General features: G+C 45.2%; 1 protein-coding gene across 7 annotated transcripts in view; it reads left to right on the top strand.

Moving 5' to 3' along the window:
- The window catches only part of fam13b (family with sequence similarity 13 member B), a 207305-nt gene that overhangs the window by 172305 nt on the left and 16483 nt on the right, over positions 1–18517 (top strand). For all 7 annotated transcript variants that reach the window (XM_070878273.1, XM_070878278.1, XM_070878276.1 and 4 more), the window contains 3 exons: positions 1937–2032; positions 3788–3871; positions 4959–5149. In XM_070878273.1, coding sequence (XP_070734374.1) covers positions 1937–2032; positions 3788–3871; positions 4959–5149 — 371 coding nt within the window. The remainder of the gene's footprint in view (positions 1–1936; positions 2033–3787; positions 3872–4958; positions 5150–18517) is intronic.

Below are 18517 nucleotides of genomic sequence, written 5' to 3'. Positions count from 1 at the left end.
CGCTGCCATGCTCCACCTCAGTCAACAAGCTCCCTGGAGTGGAACTAAACTACAGAACCAGTGGGAACCTGTTCAACCTTCACCGTCTCCAGGCCAGATCCAAGTCCACCCCAACCTCTGTTGTCGAGCTCTAGTACGCGTCGACACCTGCGTCTGTGCAAATAGAGGCTGAACTCCAGGTCATAGTCAACGTATTTACCGAGGCGTACAAAAGCATGGGCCCTACGTTAAACATCCGTAAGACAAAGGTCCTCCACCAGCCTGTCCTCGCCGCACAGCACTGCCTCCCCAGTCATCAAGATCCACGGCGCAGCCCTGGACAATGTGGACCACTTCCCATACCTCGGGAGCCTCCGATCAACAAGAGCAGGCATTGACGACGAGATTCAACACTGCCTCCAGTGCACCAGTGCAGCCTTCAGTCGCCTGAGGAAAAGAATATTTGAAGACCAGGTCCTCAAAACTTCCACCAAACTCATGGTCTACAGGGCTGTAGTAATACCCGCCCTCCTGTATGGCTCAGAGACATGGACCATGTACAGTAGACACCTCAAGACATTGGAGAAATACCTCCAACGATGTCTCCGCAAGATCCTACAAATCCCCTGGGAGGACAGACACGCCAACATCCCCAGCATTGAAGCACTGACCACACTTGATCAGCTCCGCTGGGCAGGCCACATCGTTCGCATGCTAGACACGAGGCTCCCAAAACAAGCGCACTACTCGGAACTCCTTCACGGCAAATGAACCAAAGCTGGGCAGTGGAAACGTTACAAGGACACCTTCAAAGCCTCCCTGATAAAGTGCAACATCCCCACTGACACCTGGGAGTCCCTGGCCGAAGACCGTCCCAAGTGGAGGAAGTGCATCCGGGAGGGCGCTGAGCACCTCGAGTCTCATCGGCGAGAGCATGCAGAAATCAAGCGCAGGCAGCGGAAAGAGCGTGCAGCAAACCAGTCCCACCCACCCCTTCCCTCAACGACCTATATGTCCCACCTGTGACGGAGACTGTAATTTCTGTATTGGACTGTTCAGCCACCTAAGAACTAATTTTAAGCGTGGAAGCAAGTCTTCCTCGATTCCGAGGGACTGCCTGTGATGATGATGATGATGAGTGGATACTGGTCGAAAGCCTGGATGGAGACGGAGAAGTCGAGGAAGGGAAGAGTCGGAGATGGACCATGTGAAGGTGAGGGAAGGGTGGACATTGGATGCAAAGTGAATGAAATTTTCAAGTTCAGGGCGAGAGCAGGAAACGGCATAGATACAGTCATCGATGTACCGGATAAAGAGGTGAGGGAGTGGACCTAAGTAGGACAGGAACAAAGAATGTTCCACATATCCCATGTATACAAGATAGAGTGCAAATCTGGAGGTAACAAGTGTTATTTTTGGTGCTAAGACAAGCACATTAAAAATTTGTATTTTTAAGCTGTTAATTCTGTAAATATGAATTATGTTAATGTGAAATAATTTAATTGTGTGATACAGTTATTGCCTTTGGGGTGAAAGCAACTTAATATTGACATAACAATTAAATGCTTGAAAGTCAGTCCCTTTTTGAGAACCAGGGATTCAGATAGCATCACAAACTGCCAGAGTGAAGCTAGAATGGTTAGTAAATGGTGTCTGAAACTGAAACCTGGGATTAGATCGTAGTGTTGATCGTATTCCCTGGTATCAATTAAATTATATGGAGGAATGAAATAACTCATTAACAAAATAACATTCTGTATTATTTTTAAGATTAAAATTAGTACAATAATTGAATATTCAGTGTATTGAGTGTTTAATATAGACATTGTGAGACAATAGGATCATTTATGAAAACAGTCCTGTCATTAATTATCCTCAAGAGTATATTTTAATGTACTTTTCAGTTTGCTGTTCTGCTTAGTGTTCAATATTTAATGAGGCCTATCTAATTTTCCAGGTTACTAGGGAAGAGAGGCAGCTCGTGAAGCCTTTATATGATAGATACCGACTTGTAAAACAGATGCTGGCCAAAGCAAACGCAACACCAGTTATTGTAAGTGTGAAGCTTCCCTCAATATAATAAAATTACAACAATAACTGCATTTAACGTAGTAAAATGTCCAAGGCAATTCACAGCAGTATAATCAGCCAAAGAAGGAGACATTAGGACAGGTAACACATAGCTTGGTCAAAGAGGTAGGCTTCAAGGATGGTCTTAAAGGAGGAGAGAGAAACTCAGATTTAGGAGGGGAATTTCAGAGCTTTGGGCCCAGATGGCTGATGGCATGTCTGCCGGTGTTGGGGTGATGCAAGCAGGAAATTGTTCAACCTCTGACACCTCCGGTCCAGATCCAAGGTTGTTCCAACCTCTGTTATTGAATTACAATATGCAGATGATGCTTGCGTTTGTGCACACTGAGTTCGAACTCCAAACCATCGTTGACCCTTTCACTGAGGCATATGAGAGTCTGGACCTTGCATTAAACATCAGTAAGAACAAAGGTTCTCTACCAACCTTCCCCCGCCACACAGTACTGCTCCCCAATTATCAAGATCCATGACTAGACCTTGGACAATCTGGACTACTTCCCATACAAGGACAGACATCGATGACTAAGTCCAACGCCACCTTCGTTGTGCCAATGCAGCCTTTGGCCGCCTGAAGAAAAGAGAATTCGAAGACCAGGATATCAAACCCAGCACCAGGCTCATGGTCTACAGAGCAGTAGTGATACCCACCCCCGCTATATGCTTCAGAGACATGGACTATGTACAGTAGTCACCTCAAAGCACTGGAGAAGTACCACCAATGCTGCCTCTGCAAAATCCTGCCTTATGTATAGTGAAATAAGGAAAGATGACCTAATTAAACAGTGCAGTTTTGTGAATTTTTCAGTGTCCCTGGATGAGTTCTCCCTCCCTGCAGTTAACAATTTACATTTGTTTTGCATACAAGAGGATTGCAGAAAAAAATCAATGAGTTTTTGTTGCATTTTATTGATTATAGCTATATGATGTAATTATATTAATACATCATGCCACACTGTATAACACACTTAATTTTCAAAGCTTATGGGGCCAAAATTGATCAAAGGCAAGTTCCACCCATTTACCGTCGAAAAGACTGCTAAGATTCTGATAGTACTTTGGGCAGAAGTTTGGTCAGAAAAGAAGGAAGAAACGGCAGGCGGCAAAAATGGGCGTTATACACCGCTTCTGGGAGGTAGGTGGGATTCTGGGCGGCAAATGTAATCTTGGAGAAATTTACGTCGAGGCTGGAGTCGGGCCCAGGGAGGGGGAAACTCACAAAATAAAATTTTCAGAAAATAAAAAACAAAACATCACAAAACCTTCAGAGGGCCTTTTCACACACAATCGTTGTAAAAGAAGTAAAGAAAAAAAATCTCACTTACCTTTTCTTGCAGGTCTTCATACCTACCGCCCAGGTAAGACCTGCTTCCACACGGCGGTCTTTTCTCCTGCAGGAGCGGGGGACACCTCGGATGAATCTCGGGCAGAAGGACTTTTTTCGGCATTGCACGCCAGCGGACGTTCCCCAGCAGTCCTTTCAAACCGCTGGCGTGAGGGCCTCACCAATTTCCCACAGAAGGGGAGCGCCGAAAAAAACGGGGAAACCGCCGAGTTTTCCGGCAGTAGGACCATCAATTTTGGCCCCTTAAGTGTTTTCATAATGGGAACAGTTTTCACATTGGTAATCTCACTGGCAAGGAGACCAAACTCCATACTGGCCTTGTGTCAAATCTTCAAAGAGGTAGGATAAAAATCATCTTTCATCAATTTCTTCCAGGGCTCTCCATCAACCAAACGTCGTGGCCAGACATTGCAACCAATCATTGAAGGTGAAACTGCTCACTTCTTTGAGGAAATAAAGGTTAGGTTTAATTTGTATTCATAATATATCACAGTAATCACATCAAATCATTACTTGTAACTTTTTAGTTACACAGCCCTTTCACATTGTTTTGATTGTTGACCGTAATAGAAACATAGAAACCGTTTATAAAATCCCATTAATCATTCTGTTGACCATGCAACAATACCTATTGAAGTTCAGTTTAGAATTGTTTGAAAAGGGGATGAAAATGAACAGAGAATTGTAACTTAATTTCCATTTTAGTAGCATTGCTAGTTGCCGCAACCAGTAATGCATGGGGAGATTGTTAAGAACGAACTATACGTGTAGTAGAGTATAGTAACAAGTAAGGAATAGACTGTTCACAACTCAAATATGTCTGCACTATAAAGTATGATTGGAAGGTACAGTAAAATATTTGTGAATGTTTTGACACAAATTTCCTCTGTTCTGTGCCTAGGCATCTGCTGTATAGTTTTGTGGGAAATGACATGGGTGTTATCTTAGGCTGTGGTCAGAATCTTCCTTCATGTGATGCTCGTGGCTCTAAGCATGTCTACTAGTTGTCTGACAGTTGAACGCCTTTGTTGTAGCAGAGCTGGGCTTGCAGCATTCTTAAAGGTTGACGGTATAGTCTTGAATCCAGCATCCCCTGTTCACTTTTCAGACAAAACTCCCAAACTGAAGAGTAGTTAGAATTTGCTCTTGGAAATCTTCGAGTGAAAATTACTCTCTTCCTTTCTTTCCGTTCCCTGCCCCCACCCCCCCCACCCAAAAAAAAACCACATGCATTCCCTTCGTTATGGATGAAGCTTTTACAAGGACGTTTCTGTACAACTGCTTTGACCAGTCAGCATTTGCCAAGCTAGTTAATAGAATCAGCTGGTTACTTGAATAAGTGGTCTTACAATATATCGAAAAGGATGGTCTTGTGACCAGTTATTATTTTGCACATGCAATGGACATGCCATTATGTGAGTGAATTAAAGTTCTGAACAATCTTTAGAATTTTAATTGTGAATTTAATAGTATTTGTAGTATCTATCTATGTACATTGATCATCAAGTAGAAATTTACAGCTTTCTTTTGTGTTTTTGTCTTTTAGGAAGAAGAGGAGGAAGAGGATGATTGTAATATGACAGCAGACTTCACTGTTACCCTAAGGCCAGGCTTACACGCTAGGAATTTTTTAGATCAGTTGGATAATGACCACAACACAATTGCATCCACTGTAGAAGAGACTTCAGTAAAGCTGAGCCTTGACCTAGGGGTATCAAGCATGCATGCTGCATCAATGTGAGTATATGATAAAATATTGAAGTATCACATTTTGATGTGCAGTATTACTTTGTTTTCAGTGGGGGGAAAGAAGAGAAAAGAGAATTAGTCTTGCACCAAAAGTCTTAATGACAAGATCATTTTGTATTTTATTCCTCATTTCAGTATAATTTTGGTGTGATTATCTGGGGTGTCTTATTCAATTGATTTTGATTTATTAAATATTAAGACTCATGAATCATCAGAGCTGTGATCCATGCTCCGTGTGTAGAGAGATGCTTCCAAAATCATTTATGCTCTAGTCAAATTTCAAAAGCATCACTGATCTCTTTGAGGAAAACTGTTTTTCCACTCTTGAAATATTAATGTATAGCTAGCTGTATGTTAGTATATTATATTGTGCTGGGGCACTTAAATAATTGAAATAAGGTTGGCCACAATCTAGTCCCTTCATTATTTTATAGACCTCTGTCAAATTGCGCGTTTGAATTTCTCTAAAGTATATAGATTTAGCTTTTTAATTCTATCTGCGTAGCTCAAGTGTTTTAAGCTGTTAATCAGTCTTGTGGACCTCTATGAATCTTTCCAAAGCGTCAATATCAACCACCATGTCAGGGGACCAAAACTGTACACAGTAATCTAAATGAGGCCTCAAGGTTTTATACAAAATGGTGTGTTTTGTTTTATATCGAATAGTCCTGTGGATACAGTCAAGTATAGTTGGACCTTTGGTCCAACACCCTTGGGACCTGACCGGTGCCGGACCAGAGAATTTTTCCGAACCACGGGAGGTCAACTGGTGACAACGCTGCTGACAACAACCTGGACAAGCGCTGCGCAGAAGCCTACTGCGCAGCATTTAGTCGTCCAGAATCACGCCGCTTTTTAAACAATCCTCAGGCCCAGCTTCGACACCTCAGTCAGCCGCCTTCCCTTCCCTTTCCTTGCCTGGCCCGTTTTCCTCAATGAACACCAACACCCGACACCTCAAAAAATTACATACATTCACACACAAAAAACTAGAGATCGAAGATAAAGTGGAGGATAAAGTCAAGGAGAGACATCGACTCTTATCCACAATCCAACTCCCGGCGCTAGTTCGTGTGTAAACCGAGAGCAGAACCTGACTGGTGGAAGCGGCAGTCTCTTTGCACCAAGACACACACACAACAATCTCCCGAGACTGGGGGAAGGGGAAAATGTCGATCAGCCCACGCTGCAGCCTTCAGAGCATGCATGCCCGCCGCCAATCAGGCAAGGAGAGGAGGCCTCGGAAACGAAGAGCGGGTGTCAAACCGCAGCACCAGCCAGTGTGTAAAACCTCCAGCTGGCCAGGACAAGGCTCTCAAGATTTGTCATCCAAAATGCATCACACGTATGTTTAACACGTGGAGCCACTGGTAACTGGCCTCCAAGCAGATTAAAACCTGATTGTTAATCCATTGCAGTAGCTTTCTACTAATTCTGCGAGGTTCGATCTTGTAGAGTACCTTTCAAAAGGTTTTATCTTGTATAGTACCTTTTCAAAAGATTTCTGAAAATCCAGGTTACCTCCTCGGTTACCCTCATTCAATAACCGAGTAACTTCTTCAAATAATTCAATCAGATTAGTAATGACAACCATCTTTCCCAGAAGTCGTGTTGAGTGAAGTTATCCACTTTGGTTGGAAAAATAGAAAAGCAGAATATTTTTTTAATTGAGAGAGACTGGTAAATGTTGGTTTTCAGAGGCACCTGGCTGTCCTTGTACATGAATCACAGAAAGTTCTCATGCAGGTACAGCAAATAGGAAAGTAAATGGTATGTTGGCCTTTATTACAAAGCGATTGGAGTATAAGAGTAAAGAATTAGATAGGGACTTGGTGCAACCACACCTGGAGTACTATGCACAGTTTTGGTCTCCTTACAAAAAGGTTAACTAGACTGATTCCTGGGATGGATTATCCTATAAGAAAGACTTATTGATAATCAAAGAAAGAAAGGCTTGTATTTATATAGCACCTTTCACGACCACCAGTCGTCTCCAAGCACTTTACAGCCAATGAAGTACTTTTGGAATGTAATCACTGTTGTAATGTGGGAAACACGGAAGCCAACTTGCGCATAGCAAACTCCCACAAACAGCAATGTGATGATCAACATAATAAAAACAAATTATCTGGTCATTGAGAGATAAATATTGGCCAGGACACCAGGGAAAACTCCCCTGCTCTTCTTCAAAATGGTGTCATGGTACCTTTTACATCAACCTGAGAGGGCAGACAGGGCCTCTGTTTAACGTCTCATCCGAAAGACAGCACCTCCGACAGTGTAGCACTCCGTAAGCACTGAACTGGAGTGTCAGCCTAGATTTTATGTGCTCAAATTCCTGGAGTGGGATTTGAACTCTGAATCTTCGGACTCGGGCAAATGTGCTACCCACTGAGCCAATGCTGGCACAAGGTTCGGAGGGCCAGAGGTAGGCGAGGAGTTCACTTCTGGTGAGGAGCTCACAGCCCTCGTCCGGGCATGTAAGTGGTTGGCTTTTTGATTGATAAGCATCTCTCTCGCTCTCTTTTTTTTTTAAATTAGATTTGAATTAGATAAGTCTAATTAGAGGAATGGCAGGGCAGCTCAGTCCTGTGGACTGCAAATCCTATGGTATGTGGGAAGTCCTGGACGCTTCACACAGCCTAGACAACCATGTGTCCAGGAGGTGTCTTCAGCTTCAACTACTCAAGCTCCGCGTTTTGGAGCTTGAGCGCCGGCTGGAGTCAATACGGTGCATCTGCGAGGCTGAGAGCTATGTGGCTATCACATTTCAGGAGGTGGTCACCCCGCAGCTTAAAAGCAGGGAGGTGGGTAACCACCAGACGGAGTAAGAACGCTAGGCGGATAGTGCAGGAGTTCCCCCGTGAGTCCATCTCGCTTTCCAACCGATATGCTCTTCTGAGCACCGGTGAAGGCGATAGTGCCTGTGGGGAGTGCAGCCAGAGTCAAGTCCACGGCACCACGGGTGACTCAGCTGCACGGGGGAGGGACGAAGAATAAAAAAGCTGTATTGGTAGGTAATTCAATAGTTTAGGAGAATAGAGAGGCGTTTTTGCGGCCGTAGACGTGACTCTAGGATGGTATGGTGCCTCCCTGGTGCCAGGGTCAAGGATATCACAGAGGACGCAGGGCATTCTGGGGGGAAGAGGGTAAACAGCTAGAGGTCGTGGTCCATATCGGGACCAACAACATAGGTAGAAAGAGGGATGAGGTCCAGCAGGTAGAATTTGGGGAGCGATGAGAAAAATTAAAGGTTAGGATCTCAAAGGTAGTAATCTCTGGATTACTACCGGTGCCACATGTTAATGAATATAAGAATAGAGGTTGAACACGTGGCTGGAGAGTTGGTGTATGAGGGAGGGCTTTAAATTCCTGAGGCATTGGGACCGCTTCTGGTGGAGATGGGACCTGTATAAACCGGGCGGGTTGCACCTCAAAAGTGCCGGGACTAGTATCCTCCCGGGGAGTTTTGCGAGTGCTGTTGGAGAGAGTTTAAACTAGCTTGGCAGGGGGATGGGAACCAGAGAACAAATTCAATAGGGAAGGAAGTAAAGCTGAAATTGGATAGCAAGAATTTAGAAAGTGAATCTGTAAAACAGAGGAAACAAGGGTTAGTAAGTAGTCATCAAGGCGGTCTTCCTGTGCTAAATGGTATATACTTTAATGCAACGAGTGTAGTGAATAAGGCGGATGAGCTAAGAGCACAGATAGACACTTGGGAGTATGGAATTATAGCCATTACAGAGACATGGCTGAAAGATGGGCAGGTTTGGCAGCTCCAAATTCCTGGTTACAGGATTTTTAGACAAGTCGTTGGGGGGGGTGGTCATGGTATTGATTAAAGGACTATTACAGTGGTGAGGGATGATATGTTGGAGGGAATCACCAAATGCGGCCATATGGGTTAAATTGAAAAATACAAAGGGGCGATCACACTGCTGGCTGTTTTTATCAACCCCCAAACAGTGGGAAGGAGATAGATGAGCAAATATGTAGGCAAATTTCTGTGAAGTCAAAAACCATAGGGCAGTAATAGTAGGGGATTTTAACTATCCTAATATCGATTGGGGCAAATATAGTGTGAAGGGTATCGATGGTGCGGAATTCTTAAAATGCAATCGAGATCTTTTTTAGTCAGTATGTAACAAGCCCAACACGAGAGGGGGCGGTTTTGGATTTAGTTTTGGGGCATGAAGCTGGGTAGGTGGAAGGGGTATTAGTGGGAGAGCACTTGGGTGCCAGTGACCATAATTCAGTCAGATTCAAGTTAGTTATGGATAAGGACTAGGATATAAGTCCCAAATTGGGGAAAAGCTAACTTTGCTTAGTTGAGGAGTGATCTGGCCACAGTGGACTGGAAATAGCAACTTGTAGGTAAATCAGTGTCTGAACAGTGGGAGGTATTCAAGGAGGAGATCTGAACGGCTCAGGCCAAATATGTGTGCCCTTAAAGAAAAAGGGTGGGAATAACAATTCTAGAGCTCCCGGATGTCTAGGGACTTATAGGGGAGGATAAAGTAAAAGGGGGGGAAGCTTATAGAAACGTGGAAAATAGGTGCAGGAGTAGGCCATTTGGCCCTTTTGAGCCTGCGCCGCCATTCAATAAGATCATGGCTGATCATCACCTCAGTACCCCTTTCCTGCTTTCTCTCCATACCCCTTGATCCCTTTAGCCGTAAGGGCCACATCCAACTCCCTCTTGAATATATCCAATGAACTGGCATCAACAACTCTGCGGTAGGGAATTCCAAAAGTTAACAACTCTGAGTGAAGAAGTTTCTCCTCATCCCAGTCCTAAATGGTTTACCCCTTATCCTTAGACTGTGTCCCCTGGTTCTGGACTTCCCCAACATCGGGAATATTCTTCCTGCATCTAACCTGTCCAGTCCTGTCAGAATTTTATGTTTCTATGAGATCCCCTCTCATCCTTCTAAACTCTAATGAATACAGGCCCAGACGATCCAGTCTCTCCTCATACATCAGTCCTGCCATCCCGGGAATCAGTCTGGTGAACCTTCGCTGCACTCCCTCAATAGCAAGAACGTCCTTCCTCAGATTAGGAGACCAAAACTGAACACAATATTCCAGGTGAAGCCTCACCAAGGCCCTGTACAACTGCAGTAAGACATCCCTGCTCCTATACTCAAATCCCCTAGCTATGAATGTCAACATATAATTTGCCGCCTTCACCGCCTGCTGTACCTGCATGCCAAATTTCAATGACTGATGTACCATGACACCCAGGTCTCGTTGCACCTCCCCTTTTCCTAATCTGCCGCCATTCAGATAATAATCTGCCTTCGTGTTTTTGCCCCCGAAGTGGATAACCTCATATTTATCCACATTATACTGCATCTGCCATGCATTTTCCCACTCACCTAATCTGTCCAAGTCACCCTGCAGCCTCTTAGCGTCTTCCTCACACCTCACACCACCACCCAGCTTAGTGTCATCTGCAAACTTGGAGATATTACACTCAATTCCTTCATCTAAATCATTAATGTATATCGTAAATAGCTGGGGTCCCAGCAACAAGCCCTGCGGCACCCCCACTAGTCACTGCCTGCCATTCAGGCTTGTCTTTTTAACACACTTTGCCCCTTTAGAATTTTGCTGTAATGTAGCCCTTTTTGCTTTTTGCCTTGGGTTTCTCTGCCCTCCTTTTACTTTTCTTCTTTCTATCTTTTGCTTCTGCCCCCATTCTACTTCCCCCTGTCTCCCTGCATAGGTTCCCATCCTCCTGCCATATTAGTTTAACCCTTCCCCAACAGCACGAGCAACACAACCCTAGGACATTGGTTCTGGTCCTGCCCACGTGCAGACCGTCCGGTTTGTACTGGTCCCACTTCCCCCAGAACCGGTTCCAATGTCCCAGGAATTTGAATCCCTCCCTTCTGCACCACTCCCCAAGGCACGTATTCATCTGAGCTATCCTGCAATTCCTACTCTGACTAGCATGTGGCACTGGTAGCAATCCTGAGATTACTACCTTTTGAGGTCCTACTTTTTAATTTAACTCCAAGCTCCCTAAATTCATCCTGTTTTTTTACCTGTATCGTTGGTACCTATATGCACCACGACAACTGGCTGTCACCCTCCCCCTCCAAAATGTCCTGCAAAACCGTTCCGAGACATCCTTGACACTTGCAACAGGGAGGCAATATACTATCCTGGAGTCTCGATTGCGGTCACAGAAACGTCTATCTATTCCCCTTACAATAGAATTCCCTATCACTATAGCTCTCCCACTCTTTTTCCAGCCCTCCTGTGCAGCAGAGCCACCCACGGTGCCATGGACTTGGCTGCTGCTGCCCTCCCCTGATGAGTCATCCCCTCAACAGTACCCAAAACGTTGTATCTGTTTTGGAGGGGGATGACCGCAGGGGACCTCTGCACTACCTTCCTTCAACTGTTCTTCCTGTTGGTCACCCATTCCCTATCTGTTTGTGTAACCTTGACCTGCGGTATGACCAACTCACGGATGCTCCAGAGTGAATCCACCCGCAGCTCTAGTGCCGCAATGCAGTCTGTCAGGAGCTGCAGCAGGATTCACTTCCCGCGCGTGTAGTCATCAGGGACATTGGAAGCGTCCAAGTTCCCATATAGCACAGGAGGAGCATGACACGTGTCTGAGCTCTCCTGCCATGACTTAACCCCTAGATTAACTTAATTTGGCAACAACAGTGATAAAGGTTACCTCGTGATAAAGGAAAAGAAAAAGAAAAACTACTCGCCAATCACTTACCCCCTTGGCTGTGACGTTACCTTTCGATTTCTTTCTACTTTGTTTACCTTCTGCCCCTGCACCAACTCGCCTCTCCCGAACTCGCGGGCCTTTTATAGGCCTCTCCGACGCCTCCTCCGAACCCCCGCTGGCCTCCCAAACTCGTGAGCCTTTTATAGGCCTCTCCAACTCCTCCTCCCGACTGCCACTGGCCTCCCGAACTCGCGGGCCTTTTATAGGCCTCTCCGACGCCTCCTCCCGACTGCCATATGTCATATACCGATGGCTAAATAATGTAGAATCTTTGGAGGAATATAGAAAGTTCAGAGGTAAAGTTAAAAAGGATATTAGGAATGAGAGCATGAAAAATTCTTGGCAAGTAAAATTAAAGAAAACCCCAAGATGTTCTATAAATATATTAAGAGCAAGAGGATAACTAAAGAAAGGGTAGTGCCTGTTAGAAACCATAAGGATAATCTTTGTGTGGAGGCTTTGCACGGTTCTTAATGAATACTTTGCATCTGTTTACACAAAGGAAAGAGGCAATGCAGATACTGCTATCGAGGAGGAGTGTGAAATTCTGGATGAAATAAACATAGTGGGAGAGGAGGTATTCAGGGGTTTAGCAGCTTTTAAAGTAGCTAAGTTCCCAGGCCTGGATGAAATGTATCCCAGGCTGTTGAGCGAAGTAAAAGGAAATAGCAGAGGCCTTGACCATCATTTTCCAGTCCTCTTTGGATTTGGGCATGATGCCGGAGGATTGGAGGACTGTGGTACCCTTGTTTAAGAAGGGAGAAAGGGATAGGTCGATTAATTACAGGCCTGTCAGCCTAACCTCAGTGGTGGGAAAATTATTGGAAAAAATCCTGAAAGACAGGATAAATCTACATTTCGAAAAGCAAGGATTAATTAGTGACCGTCAGCATGGATCTGTTAAGCGACGATCGTGTTTGACTAACCTGATTGAATTTTTCGAGGCGGTAACCAGGAGGGTCGATGAGGGTAGTGCATACGATATAGTCTATATGGACTTTAGCAAAGCTTTTGATAAGGTCCCACATGATACACTGGCCACAAAGGTTAAAGCCCATGGGATCCAGGGCAAAGTGCAAGTTGGATCCAATGAGGTAGGAAGCCAAGGATAATGGCTGATGGACGTTTTTGTGACTGGAAGGATGTTTCCAGTGGGGTTCTGCAGGGCTCGGTACTGGGTCCCTTGCTTTTTGTGATATACATCAATGATCTAGATTTGAATATTGGGAGTACGATTAAGAAGTTTGCAGATGACACTAAAATTGGTTGATAATGATGAAAGTCATGGACTGCAGGAGAATATCAATCTACTGGTCAGGTGGGCAGAACAGTGGCAAATGGAAGTTAATTTGGAGAAGTGTGAGATAATGCACTTGGGGAGGGCTAATAATGAAGAAACGGTGTACACATTAAGCGGTAGGCCACTTAATAGTGTAGATGAACAAAGGGACCTTGGAGTGCTTGTCCACAGATCCCTGAAAGTAGCAGGCCAGGTGGATAAGGTGGTTAAGATGGCATACGGAATGCTTGCAGTTATTGGCCAAAGCATAGAATAGAAGAGCAGGGAGGTTATGCTTAAATTGTATAATACTCTGGTTAGGCCACAGCAGTAGTATTGTGTGCTGTTCTGGTCGCTGTATTATAGGAAGCACGTGATTGCACTAGAGGGTGCAGAGGAGAATTACTAGGATGCTGCCCGGAATGGAGAATCTTAGCTATGAGGACAGATTGAATAGGCTGGGTTTGTTCTCATTGGAACAGAGGAGATCTCATTGAGGTGTATAAGATTTTGAGGGGCCTGGATATAATGGATAGTAAGGGCCTATTTCCCTTGGTAGAAGGGTCAATTACGAGGGGGCATAGTTTTAAGGTGGTTGGTGGAAGGTTTAGAGGGGATTTGAGGGGAGGCTTCTTCATGCCTGGGGGTTTCTGGAACACACTGACTGGAAGGGTGGTGGATACAGAAACCCTCACCACATTTAAAAGTTGCTTGGATGGGCACTTGAAGTGCCATAAGCTGCAGGGTTACGGAACTAGAGCTGCTAGGTGGGATTAGACTTGGGCAACTTCTTGTTGGCTGGTGCAGATACAATAGTAAGTACTGCAGGGAATCGAATACGGTCAGGGTGATCTCCTGGACTATTTTCGATCGCCTGGATGGGTCGGAGAAGAATTTTCCCAGATTTTTTTTCCCCAATTGGCCTGGGTTTTTAATCTTTTTATGCCTCTCCCAAGAGGTCACATGGCTCCAGTTGGGGTGGACTGTAGAATGTTGCAGTGCAGGGGGTGTTGCAGTTGTGTGGGGTGGACTGGTTGGGCCGGATGCTCTTTACCTTTCCGCCATTGTTCATTGTTCATAAGTTTATATGTAACCCTCAGGGCTGCTGACCGAGAGCTGTGTGGCTCTTTGTTGGCCGGCGTGGACACAATGGGCCGAAATGGCCTGCTGCTACGCTGTAGATTTCTATGTTTCTATGGAGAGATTGAGTAAACTAGACCTATATTCCTTAGAGTTTATAAGAATGAGAGGTGATCTCATTGAAATATAAAATTCTTAAGAGGCTTGACAGGGTAGATGCTGGGAGGATATTTCCCCTAGCTAGGGTGTCTAGAACTAGAGGTCACAGTCTCCAAAGACGTGGTCAGCCATTTAGGACTGAGATGAGAAGAAATTTCTTCACTCAAAGGGTTGTGAATTGTTGGAATTCTCTACCCCAGAAAGTTGTAGATGCTCAATCATTGAGATTATTCAAGACAAAGAGAGAGAGATTTTTGGATACTAAGGGAATTAAGGGATATGGGGATAATGCAGGAAGATGGAGTTGAGGTAAAAGATTTGACCATAATATTGAATGGCAGAGCAGGCTCGACGGGCCAAATGGCCTACTCCTGCTCCTATTTCTTATATACTTATGAATGTTGCTGATGACTCCTTTATCTAGCTGATCATAGACAGCATCTCTTATGATCCTTTCAAGCATCTTATCTATTTCTGAAGTCAAACTAATGGGTCTATAGTTCCGTGGTTCTGTCTTGTCACCCTTTTTATAAAATTGGAACATTAGCATGTTTCCAATCAGGCAATGGTCCTCAGAGTCTAGTGAACTGTTAAAGATACGGGCAAGGGGATCACAAAACACATGTCCCATCTATTTTTAAGGACTGTTGGGTGGATGGCATCTTGACCAGCAGCCTGATCTGATTTGAGATTCTTTATTCTGTCTAAGGTGGTATCCTCAACTACTTTAATATTTACAATCTTACTGTTAAAAGTACAGCTTATTGCTGATTGTGCAGCATTATCATCGAGTAAAGACTGATGCGAAGTAATCATTTAGTACCTCTGCGTTTTATTGGGAGTCCACTCGTGTCTGTCCCAGGGAATCTTTCCTATATAGTTTTTAACAGTCCTCTAACTCCTAATGTATCTTAAAGCTATTACCATTTAACATATGAACATAAGAAATAGGAGCAGGAGTAGGCCATACGGCCCCTCGAGTCTGCTCCGCCACTTAATAAGATCATGGCTGATCTGATCATGGACTTGGCTCCACTTCCCCGCCTGCTCCCCATAACCCCTTATCCCCTTATCGTTTAAGAAACTGTTTGTTTCTGTCTTAAATTTATTCAAGTCCCAGCTTCCACAGATCTGAGGCAGCGAATTCCACAGATTAACAACCCTCAGAGGAAATTTCTCCATCTCTGTTTTAAATGGGCGGACCCTTATTGTAAGATCATGCCCTCTAGTTCTAGTCTCCCCCATCCTCTCTGCATCCACCTTGTCAAGCCCCCTCATAATCTTAAACGTTTCGATAAGATCACCTTCATTCTTCTGAATTCCAATCAGTAGCGGCCCAATCTACTCAATCTTTCCTCAAGTCAACCCCCTCATCCCCGGAATCAACTTAGTGAACCTTCTCTGAACTGCCTCCAAAGCAAGTATATCCTTTCGTAAATATGGAAACCAAAACTGCACGCAGTATTCCGGGTGTGGCCTCACCAATACCTTGTATAGCTGAAGCAAGACTTCCCTGCATTTATACTCCATCCCCTTTACAATAAAGGCTATGATACCATTGGCCTTCCTGATCACTTGCTGTACCTGCATACTATCCTTTTGTGTTTCATGACGCTGTACTGTGGCACTTTGCAATCTTTCTCCATTTAAATAATAACTTGCTCTTTGATTTTTTTTCTGCCAAAGTGCATGACCTCTCACTTTCCAACATTATACTCCATCTGCCAAATTTTTGCCCACTCACTTAGCCTGTCTATGTTCTTTTGCAGATTTTTTGTGTCCTCCTCACACATTGCTTTTCTTCCCATCTTTGTATCATCAGCAAACTTGGCTACGTTACACTCCGTCCCTTCTTCCAAGTTGTTTATATAGATTGTAAATAGTTGGGGTACCAGCACTGATCCCTGCGGCACCCCACTAGTTACTGGTTGCCAACCAGAGAATGAACCATTTATCCCGACTCTCTGTTCTCTGTTAGTTAGCCACTCCTCTATCCATGCTAATATATTACCCCTAACCCCGTGAACTTTTATCTTGTGCAGTAACCTTTTATGTGGCACCTTGTCAAATGCCTTCTGGAAGTCCAAATACACCACATTCACTGGTTCCCCTTTATCCACTCTGTTCGTTACATCCTCAAAGAATTCCAGCAAATTTCTCAAACATGACTTCCCCTTAAATCCATGCTGACTGTGCCTGACCAGATTTTGCTTTTCCAAATGTCCTGCTGCTGCTGCTTTATCGGAGAGGCCTACAAAAGGCCAGCGAGACCAGGAGCAGCGCGAGTTCGGCGAGAGGCGGGAGTTCCGGGGATTGGAGAGGCCTACAAAAAGCCAGTGAGACCAGGAGCAGCGCGAGTTCGGCGAGAGGCGGGAGTTCCAGGGATCGGAGAGGCCTACAAAAGCCCAGTAAGACCGGGAGCAGCGTCGAGGAGGTGCGTGGAGAGGCGGGAGTTCCGGGGATCGGAGAGGCCGACAAAAGGCCAGTGAGACCGGGAGCAGCGTCGAGGAGGTGTGTGGAGAGGCGGGAGTTCCGGGGATCGGAGAGGCCGACAAAAGGCCAGTGAGACCGGGAGCAGCGTCGAGGAGGTGTGTGGGGAGGCCCAGCTTGTGCAGCTACAGGGGGAAGGCAAAAAAGTAGTAGAAAGAAACAAAGGTGATGTCACAGCCAAGGGGGTTGGTGATTGGTGAGTAGTTTTTCTTTTGTCTCTTCTATAACAGTGAGTAAATTTTAGCATTGTTGTTGCCAATTTAAGCGTATTTAAGGGTTAAGTCATGGCAGGAGAGCTCGGTCACATGATGTGCTCCTCCTGTACCATGTGGGAATTCGGGGACACTTCCGGTGAGATGCTGAGAATGACGTGAGTAGCACGTGTAGAGAGTTAGTCTTACCGCAGGCGAAGGGTCCACAGCCAGCTAGGGAATGGAAGACCAGCAGGAAGAGCAGTGCAAGGAAGGTAGTGCAGGGGTCCCCTACGGTCATCCCCCTGCAAAACAGATGCACCGTTTTGAGTACTGTTGAGGGGGATGACTCATCAGGGGAGGGCAGCAGCAGCCAAGTTCATGGCACCATGGCTGGCTCTGCTGCTCAGGAGGGCAGGAAAAAGAGTGATAGTGATAGGGGATTCGATTGTAAGGGGAATAGATAGGCGTTTCTGCGGCCGCAACCGAGACTCCAGGATGGTATGTTGCCTCCCTGGTGCAAGGGCCAAGGATGTCTTGGAGTGGGTGCAGGACATTCTGAAAAGGGAGGGTGAACAGCCAGTTGTCGTGGTGCACATTGGTACCAACGATATCGGTAAAAAAAATGGGATGAGGTTCTACAAGAGGAATTTAGGGAGCTAGGAGCTAAATTTAAAAAGTAGGATCTCAAAAGTAGTAATCTCAGGATTGCTACCAGTGCCACGTGCTCGTCAGAGTAGGAATCGCAGGTTAGCTCAGATGAATACGTAGCTTGAGCAGCGGTGCAGCAGGGAGGGATTCAAATTCCTGGGGCATTGGAACCGGTTCTGGGGGAGGTGGGACCAGTACAAACCGGACGGTCTGCACCTCGGCAGGATCGGAACCAATGTCCTAGGGGAAGTGTTTGCTAGTGCTGTTGGGGGGGAGTTAAACTAATATGGCAGGGGGATGGGAACCAATGCAGGGAGACACAGGGAAACAAAAAGGAGACAAAAGCAAAAGACAAAGGAGATGAGTAAAAGTGGAGGGCAGAGAAATCCAAGGCAAAAAACAAAAAGGGCCACTGTACAGCAAAATTCTAAAGGGTCAAAGTGTAATAAAAAGGCAAGCATGAAAGCTCGGTGCCTCAATGCAAGGAGTATTCGAAACACAGGAGAGGGCTCTGAGCTAGTTAGAATGGGTGAGAGCTCAGACGAACAGGATCCCAAGAAAGAATGCAAAAGGCAGGAGGCAACAGAGCAGAGTAGACCTGGGGTAAGTGTAAACCACAAGGTGATGGGAAGGGACAATGTGTATGAATATTAAGGGGCTGCAGGAGGGGTCAAAACTAAAAATCATGGTTTTAAAAACTAGTATTAAAACACTTCTACCTAAACGCACGCAGCATTCGAAATAAAGTA

Source organism: Pristiophorus japonicus, chromosome 4, assembly GCF_044704955.1.
Source record: "Pristiophorus japonicus isolate sPriJap1 chromosome 4, sPriJap1.hap1, whole genome shotgun sequence".
Classification (NCBI taxonomy): domain Eukaryota; kingdom Metazoa; phylum Chordata; class Chondrichthyes; family Pristiophoridae; genus Pristiophorus; species Pristiophorus japonicus.
The sequence above is the reverse complement of the archived record's forward strand: the minus strand, read 5'-3'. Positions and strand labels throughout refer to the sequence as shown.